The sequence below is a fragment of the Plecotus auritus genome (genome assembly GCF_963455305.1).
Source record: "Plecotus auritus genome assembly, chromosome: 9".
In the NCBI taxonomy this organism is placed as follows: Eukaryota; Metazoa; Chordata; class Mammalia; order Chiroptera; family Vespertilionidae; genus Plecotus; species Plecotus auritus.
In genome coordinates this window covers 146,544,434-146,558,816 of record NC_137783.1, presented here as the reverse complement: position 1 = coordinate 146,558,816, position 14,383 = coordinate 146,544,434, and the positions used below count along the sequence as shown (strand labels likewise).

The following is a 14,383-nucleotide window of genomic DNA, read 5'->3' as shown; positions in this document are numbered from 1 at the left end:
GCGCCGGGCAAACTTCTGCGGGGCGAGGGCCGCCTCACAGCTGGGTACCTCGCAGCCGCCGACATGCAAATAACTCGGGGCGGCCCACCAATCACCGGCCGCTACGGGCAGGGGCTGAACCAATGATCTCTTAGAGGGGCGGTCACTATGTAGATTTCACTCCGCGGCGAGTGAAAACCCTTGTAGGCGGAGGCGGGGCCGGAGGCCGAGAGTCGGGTGCAGCGGCTGGGATGGAGGTGGAGGAGGGGGAAGAGAGAAAGAGAGCGAGAGGGCGTGCGGGAGGTGGGATGAGGGAAGGAGTCCCAACGTTAATCTCGGGAGCTGACGATTTAAAGAAACATTGAAAAGAAAAGCCACTGTGCGCTGCCCGCCTTCCTACCGCCCAGGGATGGCGTTCGCAGCTCTTTTTTCAAGTCCTCAGCAGCCGAACCCCGGCGCCAGCGTTTGGAGTGTGGGTCTGGGGTGGGGTTGGGAGACCGGAGAATGGGGGAGGGGGCCCAACCCAGACGCTCCACTTCTCTTCCAGACTTTCTTCCAAGCCCCTCCCGTTTTCTGAGACGAAACTCCAGTTGCGTTTGGGAGGAGGTGGGGCGCCCCTGCTTGCTCCGCCTCCCCAATCCGTCAGGTTCTTTGCGGGGCTATCTAGGCTCGATCCAGAACAGAATTTCTCCTAAACTTGGAACCTGATAAATGGACGGGCTGCAGGAGGTCTGTGATCCAACCACCCTCACTTGAAATTACACACGCAGTTTTCCGAGTATTGCTCCGGGGAGAGGGTCCTAACTGATCAAATTCTCAGGAGTCCGTGCCTTCCCTGCTACATCTATCTGTACCATAGTGCTTGCTGTCGGGTGCGAATGTCGAGTACGTGTGTGTGTAGGGTTATTACAGGAGGAATGAGAAGGTGAGACATGTCCCTAGCACTGACCTGAGTTCGAACACCCGGCTGAATGCACCACCTCTAAAGGGTGCGCCCAAGGGCGAGCCGTATGTCCCCTCAGGGCTTGGTTTTCTCGGGGTGGAGGAAGGGGGGGGTGGAGGGGGGCAGGGTGAGTGCTGACTTCCCAGCAGCGCTGTTGTAAACCTGTCTCAGGGCGTGTGCAGAGGCGGTCAGTCAGCGCTCTATTGGTTCTAGCAGATTCACGCCCAGTCCACTCCGTCCTGCTGCTGCACAGTAACTATCCACATACACGTGCACGGACGTGCATATGCCCCATCCAGTGGAACCGCAAAAGGAGATTGTGCACGCGTTTCCCCCAAGTCAACCTTTGTGCTCCTGAATGGCTCCTTTGTGCTGTATCTTGCACAGTTCTGACCTTGGGCCGTGAGTTGGATACGAACTAGAAATGTCTGGTTTGTCTCCTTCTTAAATTAATGGCCCCTTCCCTGTGAAACTCCCCCCCCCCCCTTTTTGGGGCAGTTCTGGCTTAATTTTTCTTCTGCGAGTATTTATTTATGCAATATCGCCCCCTAGTGGTTGGAACTGGGAATGGAGTCAAGGATGGAAGTACTGTAATGGGAGACAAGTTGGCAGGGGCCAAATGAACAGAGGACACAAGATGTGAATATATCTTGTAGAATTGAGATAAGAAGTCAAAGGAGGTAACTGGGTTCAAAGTGTGAAGACAAATTTGATGCAATTTAAAACTTATTAGGGAAAATATAATATTAAGGCAAATGTTGCCCTCTAGTGGATATTTAGGGGAAATAAATTCCCTCATGTTTGATCTTCCCAACCCCTCCACACACCCCCACCCCTCCCCCCCACCCCAGCTATTTTTTCCTTTTTCTTTTTAATATATTTTATTGATTTTTTTACAGAGAGGAAGGGAGAGGGAGAGAAAGCTAGAAACATCGATGAGAGAGAAACATCAATCAGCTGCCTCCTGCACACCCCCTACTAGGGATGTGCCCACAACCAAGGTAAGTGCCCTTGACTGGAATCGAACCTGGGACCCTTGAGTCCGCAGGCCGACGCTATATCCACTGAGCCAAACCGGTTAGGGCTATTTTTTTCCTTTTTTGTTGTGCTGCCCCCTGAAAGTAGGGAAGTTATTAAATGAAAAGGTTATCTGGGAAACAGCCGAATTTCAGGATCCTGTGGATACTAAACTGCACCTCAAGGATTTGTTCAGAAAAATTTAGCTGTGGGAAATGTTACTGAGCAAACAACTGAGTTTCATTAATAAATTATAAGGAAAAAAGAGATGATAGTAAAAGACATATCGACCAATCACAACATGGGGAATTTATTTGGAATTTGATTTTTATTTTTAAAAAAACCAATAAACATTTGACCTCATGAAACAATTGGAAATAGAGGTACACTGCCTAGTTTTTCACTATTACAAATCATTGATCCTTTGTTGATGTGGTAATGGTAGTGAGGTTATATTTATTAAGTGTTCTTATCTTTGAGAGGCACATCCTGAAATGTGTTTTGTAATATCCTCCATTAAAAAAAGGAGGGGCCCTGACCGGTTTGGCTCAATGGATAGAGCGTCGGCCAGCGGACTGAAGGGTCCCGGGTTCGATTCCGGTCAATGGCATGTACCTGGGTTGCAGGCACATCCCCAGTGGGAGGTGTGCAGGAGGCAGCTGATCGATGTTTCTCTCTCATCGATGTTTCTAACTATCCTCTCCCTTTCCTCTCTGTAAGAAATCAATAAAATATATTTTAAAAAAATAAAAAATAAAATAAAAGGAGGGAAAAAAATCTATATGAAAAGGTTTGGTAAAAGGGCTGGAAGGTTATGAAAGATGAGTAAGATTGTAATCTCTTGTCTTTCACATATTCCCCAAAGTGGTCTATAGTCTACTCGAGAACTGGAGGTACAAGTAAACCCAGAGTGTGTCTGTGATTGTGTGTTGTGTAATGGAGGAGAAAGAAAAGGAAGAGAGAGAGAGAGAGTGTGTTAGTGGACAAGATACACTGAGTCATCTTAGAAATGAACCAACGGATTGATTTCACTTAATCTTTTGGGAAGTTGGCAAGTAGGTAAAGTAATAAAACTTTGAAGCAAGAAAAAAAGAACATGGCTTCTTATACATATGCGTGTGCGATTAAGGCAATCTTCTATTAATGTGTTTCATCTTAAGAATGCAAATGATATTAAAAGAAAAGGAAGTGTCACCCTAATTCAGGCCTGGCCCAAACATAACTTTGGGAGAAAAACAACTGTCACGTAGTAGAAAAAGAACATGATGAAACCATAGCAAATATTGGGAGAATTCCCAGAGGAGTGAGCAATGAAAAAACAGGTCTGGGATTGCCCATGAAAAAGTTATATAAGGGAACATGCTTGGAATAAAATTTAGAAATGTTACCTTGTGCATTTCTGTTTCTGGAGATTAGGGGGCAAAATACCCGAGAATGTATCTTCAAAGTGAAGGGGTTATAATCCCATTTATTTAAGTACAGACAGAACACTGTTTTGAGAAAGGTAGATCATGGCCTTGACTTTGGAGAGGGGTCGGGTTTTAATTTAGTTAGTGGATCATTTGGGGCACATTCTCTCGACAACATTTATGGAACACCTCCTGGGTCTGGAACTGTGCTAGTTACCAGGGAGGTGCACTGGACAAGCTCCCCGCCATAAAAAAATGCCTGGCCAGCATGCAGAGACAGACACATGAGACCAGCTATTTTGCAAAACATACTTTGTAGAGCTGCTCAATAACCACAGATCGAGGGCCCGTGCCAACTCTTTGACTCACCACACAGGTTGACGAATCTAGAGAAGAATGGTACAAACACAACGAATGCATAAATAAGTGGAACAACAAGTGGATGTTTCTCTCTCCCTTCCTCTCTCTCTCTCTTTCTCTAAAATAAATAAATGAACAGATAAATAAATAAATAAAATAAAGTGGTTTAAAAAAACAAAAAAGAATGGTGCAAACACGCGGAGGGGACTGTTCTGTACAATGCAAAGGTGCTGGAGGGTAAACAAACATGCCATGATTAGGAGACCACTCAGTTGCTGAAAAAGGAACTGATGGTGTGAAAACCGTGACGTCATCTTTTCATTCCATGCAACCGAGGTTAGCCCACGGCTGACACCGGTACTGTTTCCTGGACCTACCTAAACAGGCACACAGATCATTTGAAACAGAGAGCTCTGGGATGACTAAGGGGGGAAAATTACACTTCCTCAGAGCATGCTCTGCAGAACACTTAGTCTCATGAGATGGTCTGTGAAGAAAAGATTTGGTGGTTAAGTTTGGGAAATTTTGTGTTCTGTTTCTCCCTGTGGCATCTTCGTGATGCACAATCTTTTATTTAATACTATATCCCAGGCTTAACTGGGCAGAGAACTCTCCCCACCCCCAATTGCTATGAAGTTATCAGGACTTTTTATTGAACTTGAAGTAGAAAACACAACAGCCATCTTTTATGTGTCTGCTCGGTCAGTGGTGGTAGGGCAGGAGCCTTGGAAGAAATCCAGATAAATTCCAGAACAGGGCAAAGTTCACCATCTGACCCCTTCACAAAGTGAGAAGTGAGGGTGGGTGGTGGGGAGGTGGTCAGGTCTCTCTAAGGGGGGAAGCGGGGAGAGTTGGCATCACTGATTTATTAGTTGGTATTATAGACAAAGCCATCCGGAGCCTGGGGTTTAAGGGCAAGAATTTTAAGGGATGGGCTGGAACTTCAAACTCCAGAGCTGAATTAAAAATGACAGGACAGGAAACCCAGGGACTATTGCCAAATCCCCACATCTGGATGATCTATAGCCCCGTTGTCAATGAACTGCACTTGTGCGCCTTTATCCTGGTATAGAGAATTTCTAGAGTCAGGCATGGCGTTCAGCTCTGCAATATTTACCAAACGTTCATCTTTTGAGACTCACCTAGCATTCTTATTACACCTCTTTCCTTGGAGGTCCTGATTCAGTAGCCGGAGGAGTGATCCGGTGAAAGTATTGTAAACAAGCATTTTTCTTATCAGGCGAGCTTGGGAACTAAGGCATTTGCCTCTTAAACCTGAAAGTGCCAGGGGACTGGTTTAAAAAAAAATACTGATTCTCGATCCCACCTGCAGAGATCCTAATCCAATGGGACTAGAGACCAGGAGTCTTCATTTCTAACCGGTGGGTGTCAGGCTATTTAAATGCGGGGAGTCCAGGAAACTTGCTCTACAATTTGCCAGTCCAGGAAGTTCCAGTGTTTCCAGCAGGTGGCGCTCTCGTTCATTGTGCTAAAAACTTGCACCAAAAAAAGGTCTAATTTCTTTACTCATGAGCTGGATTTTTAGAAAAGCTCTAAATCTCCCAAGTGGATACTAGGACCATATAGCTTATGACTGTTGATGAATTCCTTTCAAAATCTAAAGATGTCCCTTAAGCAGGGATGCGCAGTAAGTATTAGGAATGAGTCTAGACAGTCCCACCCCGGGGACGGCTGGGTTGCAGGTGGGACCAGAGAAAGAAAAGGATCCCCAGAGTTCAGCAGTGTCTCTTTAGCCTTCTAAATGCTGGACTCATTTGAAGACAACTAAGGCTACGGTGGGAATATGTCTTAATTTAGCACCAAAGGGTTAAAAATGGAACCCTATTTTAGTCCTTTTCAACAACACTTCAATTCAAAGCAAGAAATCTGCTTGGAATTGAAGAGGTTAGTGGGCATTAGGGGTGACCCCTATATTACAGATAAACACCAGAGCACAGAAAGCTTTCTTAGCTTCATTTGGTCAGCAAACCTGTAAAAATAAAAAATAAATCAAGATTTGTTGACCTTGAGTTGAATGATCTTAGTTATACACTTTAAACAAGCTTTTTATTACTGAACATTCCAAACATGCATAAAAAAGAATTTTATAATGAACCCCTTGTACCTTTCACTCAGCTTTAATAATTAGCCATGTATAGCCAACCTTGTTTACCCTGTCTCCTACTTCCCCTCCTGTCTCCGGAACTTTAAAAAAAGCAAATCTCAGACGTCAAACATCAAGTGATGTCCATCTCAGTCTTTGTCTGCTGGGCTGACTCAGTGGTTTGGGGCTGTCCTAAAGGCACCATCTTTAACTTTAATTCTGCTAGATTCTGCTAGTTTCACATTAGGAAAATATGCCCCAGAGTAAAAAAAAATATATAGTCCCTGATACCAAGATAACACTTGCAAATGTGGGCTCTGCTCAGATTATGTGTTTCAGAGCACAGTTAACTAGGTATTAGTTTCCCCTCTTATGTGAAAATCACCATCTTATCAGTATGAACATTTACTGTTAATCCGTTTTCTCAATTTCTGAATGGGTGCTAATACACCCCAAACTTATATTGTGGGGTAGTCCAAAGGTCATTGTAGGGTGTAGCTCTCTAATAATTATCTTTCCTGTGTATGGTTTGTGGTTTTTAAATCATCACTGTCCCCAATCTTAGAAAAGGGATGCTTTTAAAGTTTGCATTAGGAATCTAGGACAGCAACTTTATTTTTAGTATTTACATGTTTTTCTTTGTTAACAACGTGTATTTGGAAAAATAAAATGACAAGTAACAACTGTCGGGGCTGACCGGCAGACCCTGAGCGAGGGATGAATGATCACTCTGACACAAGTTTCTGTGAAAGAGAGGTCCAAGGGGCTGCTTGGCTAGAAAAACTAAGCAGCCCCGTTCGCCTGCCTCCTCAGGCTTTTATTGTAACAACAGCTTGAACTAAAGTTAACTATTAGGTACTATCATTAGGGTAAACATCCTTGAGAAGCCAATGCATCTGTAGTGTCCTTTAAGCAAGGACGTCTAAAGACTAAACATAAAGATTCCAGTAAATATCCGGGGCTCAGACTTGTTTAGAAAAGTCAAGGCAGGGTTTGCTGCCTTCGGCAAGGTCCCCCTAGAGGCCCCTGACCTTTCGGAGATTGCTCCTTACAGACTTTCTGACCAAGTCCCGTGCTTCCCCACAAACAACCATAGACCCACCACTTAAAATATACAAAGCAGGGAGTGAAAGTTTTTTGTTTATTCCCTTAATAGTTGGGCCTTCCAGGATTTTTTCTTGAGCTTGACACACATCTCTCTCTTTTTTTATTTTTACACATTTTGTCTTTCTGCACAAACTCAGACACACACACACACACACACACACACACACACACACATATTACACTCCCCCTCCCCCAAATATGGGTTTATGAATACATATGTTCTGCAAGATATCATGTGAAAATATATAGTGGACATCTTTCCAAGTTAGTAATATATTTTGCTGTATGTACAGTATATCTTGTTAAGGACTGAATAGTATTCCATTGTATGGTGTACCATGATTTCTTTGGTTAGCCTTTTATCAAAGAGCGTGTCTTTCTTCCTTTCTCCTAACTCTCTTCCTTTCTTCCTCTTTCTTCTTTCCTTCCTCTCTTCCCCCTCCCTTCTTTTTCTTTGTGTATTTCAGTATTTCTTTATCTTTCTTTCTTCCTTTGCTTTACAATGCTGTGATAAACCTTCTTGTGTATGAATCTTTTTCTATCCATGCCATTATTTCTATATAATATATTCCCAAACATAGGATTATAGCTCACAGATTATGCACTTAAATGTTTTAAAAGATATATCATCTAATGCCCCCTTCCCCTCGGCAAATGTTATACCAGTTTACAGGCTGCCTCCTCAAACCCTAGTTCCCTTCTAAGGTTCAACCGAGGTTACACTCTCCTGGCTTCTCCATGAAACCTTCCCTAGTGGTCTAGCTCAGTGGTCGGCAAACTCATTAGTCAACAGAGCTGCAAACCGTGGCTCGCGAGCCGCAGTTTGCCGACCACTGGTCTAGCCCATTGTAATGTGTACCCCCTTACCACTTAGTGCTCTTGTCTGTTTCATACCTGCTTGTTGTTAAAACAATGTACTTTGTTAGACATATCTGTGCTGTACTCAGCACGGCCAGGGGTGAACCTGAGCTGGGACGGGGGGGGGGGGGGGGGCAGTGAAGGATTAAAGGAGACAGACAAGAGAATAAAGCTGGGGCGAGGTGGGACACTGCTCTCAGATGGAGAGACAGTGCCCCAGCCTGCAAGCCGAGTCTTTATTTTATGGCCAGATTCCATGAGGCAAAGTAAGGGCGTGGCCAAGATGTTTACAATGTTCTCGCAGGTTTCGAATCTACTCAATTACATGCACCTGAACTCTATCAAGCTTTGTTTTGGCAGCACTTGCTGCACCTCCCGCAGCCTACCTCACTTAGCCAACTGGGACCACAGGTTCCGACCATAAGATCAAGCTTACAACCATAGTCTTTGGCTATAATTGTGCTGGGAGGCCTTTGCCTTCCAAGCTGGGACTTGCACATGGCTTTGCCACGAGAGGACTGTGCCCTCTCATTAGTCAGAGGCTTGAACCTGTCCAAACGCTGTAGCTGCTCTCCACACACATCTAATGAACAAACTTTATGCCCTCACCCCAAGACTCACCTTCTACTTTCTCTGCCGAAGACCTGGATTGGCCATCCCTGGTCCCACCTCTGCAGTAACCATTCCTTGTTATAGTGCAGTATAACTGTTGTTCACCTGTCTGATTTTCCCCCCCATTTCACTGTAGGCACCTTGAAGGCAGAGATTTCATTTCATTTAACTGCATGACCCCATTTCCTATTAGCGACAGGCCCATGGGAAGCATTCAAGTTTTTGTTGAGTGGATGCCTGAATGGCATTGATCATGTATGCCCAACAACGTGATTGAATTATTTCATGGGTGTATGTCTGTCTTCCCTTCAACCACATTGCCTGTTTTCTTTTAAAGACAGGACTCCTATTTTATAGCTCTTCCTCACCTTCTTCCTCTAGTCTAGAGCCTGGTGTGGTGTAAATGCAGAAAGGTACTCAATTAATATTTGTTTCATGAAATGCAGCTGCGTTACACTGAAGTAGGCAGCATTCATGCCTCAGAATCAAAAGTCTCTCTCGCCTTTTAGGGCTACACACAGTTTTGCTGGTTAAGATTGGATGGCAAAGGGTTTGTAAATTCACAATACACTACAATTTAGAATGTCTTCAAAATGAATGATTGAAGATCAAGTAGATTAGCTAGAAAGAACCAAATTGAAGATCAAGTAGATTAGCCAGATTGCAACCAAATGCATCATTTAGGCCAGCAACGGGGAAAAGTCACCCCCAACACTTAGTCCCCAATTGAAAAAGAAATAATGAAATAACCCTTCCCATCACCTTACAACCTCACGCCCCAAATTCTTTTCCAGGGAGCAGGAGAAATACAATCCCTACTCTTTATTCTTGCTTATTGTTAATGTGACATTACATAAAGTGATGACTCAGGTTGTGGCATCCTAAAGACAAGAGTAAATGCCATTGTATGGCATGAATGGGTTGACGTTACAACCTGCTTTCTGAAATTCTTCAGGAGCAATTAATATAATCATACTGATTAGGCAACTCTGTCTTTGCTGTCATTTTTTTTTAATATATTTTATTGATTTTTTACAGAGAGGAAGGAAGAGGGATAGATAGTCAGAAACATCGATGAGAGAGAAACATCGATCAGCTGCCTCCTGCACACCATCTACTGGGGATGTGCCCGCAACCAAGTTACATGCCCTTGACCGGAATCGAACCTGGGACCTTTCAGTCCGCAGGCTGATACTCTATCCACTGAGCCAAACCGGTTTTGGCTGCTGTCATTTTTTTAAAGACTATTTTTTTAGGGCAGTTTTAGGTCCACAGCAAAATTGAGAAGAAGGTACAGAGATTTCCCATATACGTCCTGTCCCCACCCGAAAAAGCCTCCCACATTCTCAACACCCCCACCAGAGTGGTACATGTGTTAGAGTAGATGACCCTGCAATGACACATCCTTATTATCCAGCGTCCATAGTTTGTTAGAGTTTACTCTTGGTGTTGTACATTTTATGGGTTTGGACAAATGTATAATGTCATGTATCTACCATTACAGTATCGGACAAAAGAGTTTCATTGCCCTAAAAGTTCTGTGTTCCATCTATGCATCCCTCTCTCCCTCCAAACCTTGGCAGCCACCGATCTTTTTACTGGTTTCATAGTTTTGCTTTATCCAGAATGTCTTATAGTTGGAATTCATCTGTCATCTAGTTGGAGTTCGCTTTCAAAGTGTTCAAGAGAGGAATAAAACTGGCCCTTTCTCAGACTTGGTCTGGAAGCCAGTGACTTAAGGGTGTCTAGTGGAACTCTTGGGGGTATAATCTTGGGGACCATGTCTCTTAGTTATCTGCAATCTGACTCCTGGTTGTCTCCACTATTTGATAAACTGGGACACCCTGGAAGCCAGAAGCTCCAGGCAAGCTGTGTTGGGATCACTGTACCCTTTTACCCACAGAGGACCTGCCACAGAGGCACTGGCTGATTATCAGTCATTGAAGGGATTCCCCACATCATTATCCTGCTTCTCATTTTCTTGAAAAAGAATATCATCTTCAGAAAGCAAGCCACTCATTATTTGATCAGCTTGGAATGGCCCAAGATCACCTACACTTTTGCAGAAGGAACTATGCCCGTGGTTTTGGCTAGCCACAGCTAAACGTGGCCCAAGAAGAACCTTGCCAAGAGAGCGCTAATATAGTTTGAGATACAAACATCAATATCAGAAAAAAAATATCTGGAAACGAACAGAAAACAGGTGGGGAGGTATTCTGCAAGTTATCCCAGGCAGCCTGTCAATCAGGCTTTAAGGAGACGTTACGTTTCAGAACCAATCATCATCCCGTATTGTACAGCGAGGGGATACCTCCAGCTGGCTGCAGGGGTACAAGCCACTGACCTTTGGCCCATGCCTCTTGGATCAAGTTTAATCTACAGCAGCTAGTACCACAGAGAGCAGCTAAGCTGGGAGACATCTGTTACGGCCATTGCCTCCCAATCTGACTGCAGGTGTAGAATTTCAAACCTTACATGATATCACATCTTGCAATTTGTGGTAAAGAAATAAGAACGAGCACAGATATTTAGCAACAAAAAATCCATTGCAATATTGCTAGTGATTGTAAAAAGACAGAGAAATGTAAATGTTTAACAATAGCTGGTTGCTAAAATAAAGACTAGAATATCCATGTCATGGAATAACATGTAGCTATTTAAAACATGTCTTATCTTGAAATATGTTCATGATATAGTCAATGAAAAAAAAAGATTATAAAACATCTATGTTTTGATTCCATTTTTGTTATAGAAATAGAAAACTTAAAATACTAAAGTGCTGCCCTTGCTGGTGGGCTCAATGGTTAGAGCATTGTCCTGCGTACTGAAGGGTCATGGGTTCGATTCCTAGTCAAGGGCACATACCTGGGTCGCAGGTTTGATCCCAGGCTCTGGTGGGGGCAGGTGTGGGAGGCAGCCAATCTATGTGTCTGTCTCACCTCTCTCTCTGCCTCTCTCTCTCTCTCTCTCTCTCTCTCTCATCTCCTCTCCCCTTCTCTCTTCCCTCTGGCTGTCCCTCCTTTCCACTCTCTCTAAAAAAAAAAAATCAGTGGAAAAATATCCTCCAGTGAGGATTAACCAAACCAAACCAAACCAAAATACTAAAGTGCTAATAGGGCTCAAGGTTGATAAAGTAGATGGGATTACAGATTGAAAGTACCTTTTTTAAAAACTTGTCTGCATTTTCTGATCTTTCTGAAATGAGTTTTATTGCTTTGTTATAATAAAACAATACGCTTTGAAAATAGAAGTACAAGGCCTGGCTCTATGTAGTATCATAGAAATAATGAATGAATCAAAGGTTATGTAATATCTAATTTTCTCCACGTGACAATCTGTGCTTTTGTGATGTGTGATGAAATGTTTTAATAGCATATTTCACATCACATTGTAATTTATCTGTTTACCTGTCTGTCTCCCCTTCAGCCCCAGCTCCTCTGGGATGGGGGTTGCTATTATTCATCTTTATATCCCTAGCACAAGGGTCAGGAACCTAGTAGGTGATGAGTAAACGTTGAATAACTGAGTGAGCACCCCCTGAAGAGTGTTGAAAAATTTCAATTTTAGGTTCAAGGCATGCTGGGCACAACTCACCACCCATCGTTCTCTAGCCCGAATGTAGTCAAAGTACTTATTGGTATGAAAACAAACTTGGACTTGAAAAAAAGCAGTGGTTCCTCAAACCTAGATAATGATCATAAATATTGGGGAATTCTACCCCAAACAACCAAATCAGAATCTCCAGCTGTAAATAACACCATGGCAAAAACCCAATCCACCAAAGGAAGTCCTGGAGGCAAAATTAAAGTAAAAGGTCAAGGACCAAGGCTGAAGGCAGATAATCCCTGTGTCGTGAATGCTACCTCAAAGATGTCATCAAATCTGTGAGTCTTTTAAATATATTTTTTATTGATTTCAGGGAGGATGAGGGGGGGAGGGAGAGAGGGGGAGAGAGAGAGAGAGAGAGAGAGAGAGAGAGAGAGAGAGAGAGAGATGGAAATATCAATGATGAGAGCGAATCATGGATCGGCTGCCTCCTGCACGCCCACAATGGGAATTGAGCCCGAAACCTAGGCATGTGCCCTGACTGGGAATCGAACCACGACCTCCTGGTTCATAGATCAACACTCAACCACTGAGTCATGCCGGCTGGGCTATTCCCTTAACTCTTTTTTTTTTTTTTTTTTTTTTAAATATATTTTATTGATTTTTTACAGAGAGGAAGGGAGAGGGATAGACAGTTAGAAACATCAATGAGAGAGAAACATCGATCAGCGGCCTTCTGCACACTCCCCACTGGGTATGTGCCTGCAACCAAGGTACATGCCCTTGACCGGAATCGAACCCGGGACCCTTGACTCTGCAGGCCAACGCTCTATCCACTGAGCCAAACCAGTTAGGGCTCCCTTAACTCTTGATTTCATATTTGGCAACTTCTAGCAAATCTTTAGAAACACATTAACGCTAACATGATAAAGGACAAAGGTGTGATGATGACATGTCACCCTTCTAGGCCACATGTATATTTAGTAGAGGCCTTCTAGAAATTATTCCCGAAGCCAAAGAATTCGCCATTCTCAGGGTAGATATGTTGGACCCTGCGGGGGAAATGCTTGAGGCATTAATTGCTCAGCTGGCTGAGCTGACAGCTGTTCCCAGTCTCCTTAGCCTCTGTTAACTCCCCTATAAAGGCTGCAAAAGCGAAATACTGCTGTTCCCGCCTTCCTTGCATCGAGGGGCGGCCGAGCAGCACAGTTCTAGCCACTCAGAAGTAGGCGGCTGTCTGTTGGGGGTTTGGGTCTAAAGATTTTGCTTTTTTGATAAAAAGCAACACGTTGATGCTGGTACCCCAAAGCCACGTCCCACCCTCCACCAGGTGCCTTCAACCGGGTACCTAGAGCTGTTTAAGGCGTTTGTGACCATGAGGAAAAGGCCAGAAGAATCAGAGATGCCGACCCAGAAATCACAGAGCAGCTGACCCAACGCCGGCAGCTGCCCCCATACCCAGGTTTGTGTTTTGTTTTTTGTTTTGTTTTTTGTTTTGTTTTTTTCTGCAGCAATGCTATGAAATTATATCCTCTCCATTCCTCGAGCAAAGCTAATCCAACAGCTCTGTCCTGACATGCTTTCTCCCTGGGCCGAGGAAGCAGCAAAAAATATCAATTGAGCAGGTGAAAATATGACGACGGTGTGTACGGTGTAGTGTTTCCAGATGTCTTCACCTGCTGTCTCCTCCGTGGTGGGAGCTGAGGATCTCTTCCCCACATCCCACACATATCCCTCCCCCTCCCCCCGAGTGCAGGTGCTCCCCTCTGCTGGCTGCCACCACTCACTTCCCATACACACTCTCATCACTGTAGGCCACACACAGAAAGTAGTCTTCCCCATGGTGGTCCTCATACAGCTGGCCCATAGTGGGAGGGACAGTGTTGTTGACAAAGAAGAATAAGGCGTCCTCAGGTCTCAGGTGGATCCTCTTCCGGATTAAGAAGTTGAACTGGCCAACAGCGAGCTCAGAGGGCACTCGGGACTTCCTCTTGTCCAGATCAGGCACCCTGGCCTTAGGAGCCTTCTTCACGATCTCAGGGACCCTGTCCGGATATTTCTTCCGGATCTTTTCTCCTTCCTTTTTCCAATACTCAAAGGGATGGTCCTCCTTATACTGGAAGTTCATGATGAACCGCAGGGTTTCTAAGATCCCCGGATGGGGGCCTGCCTCCAGGGCTGATGACTGCGCTGTTCTCGGCTGGCTTCTTGTGTTTGTTTTTTAATATCTGAAAATAATGTTTCTTAAACTGCTGTGAGCCAACTGTCAGCCAAAGCCTTCGTAACTGAATAATGCTGTGGATTTATTCAGTAACATATCCCCGAGGGACAAACAAAAGGAAGGATATACAAGAACATAAGAGGCATATGCGTCACTGTGAAAGCGAAATAAAGATCCGTACCAACCTGTCCTGTTGCCCAGCCTTCACCAGGGGCACGGGGCCCTTT

General features: G+C 44.3%; 1 protein-coding gene across 1 annotated transcript; it reads right to left on the bottom strand.

Moving 5' to 3' along the window:
• Positions 1-13,718: 13,718 nt before the first annotated feature.
• LOC308234840 (gamma-aminobutyric acid receptor-associated protein-like 1) lies at positions 13,719-14,063 on the bottom strand (the record flags this gene model as incomplete). The annotated part of the gene is made up of 1 exon (XM_080643257.1): positions 13,719-14,063. One exon carries the CDS (start codon positions 14,061-14,063, stop codon positions 13,719-13,721), a length of 345 nt encoding a protein of 114 aa, XP_080499383.1.
• Between the last annotated feature and the right edge of the window lie 320 nt (positions 14,064-14,383).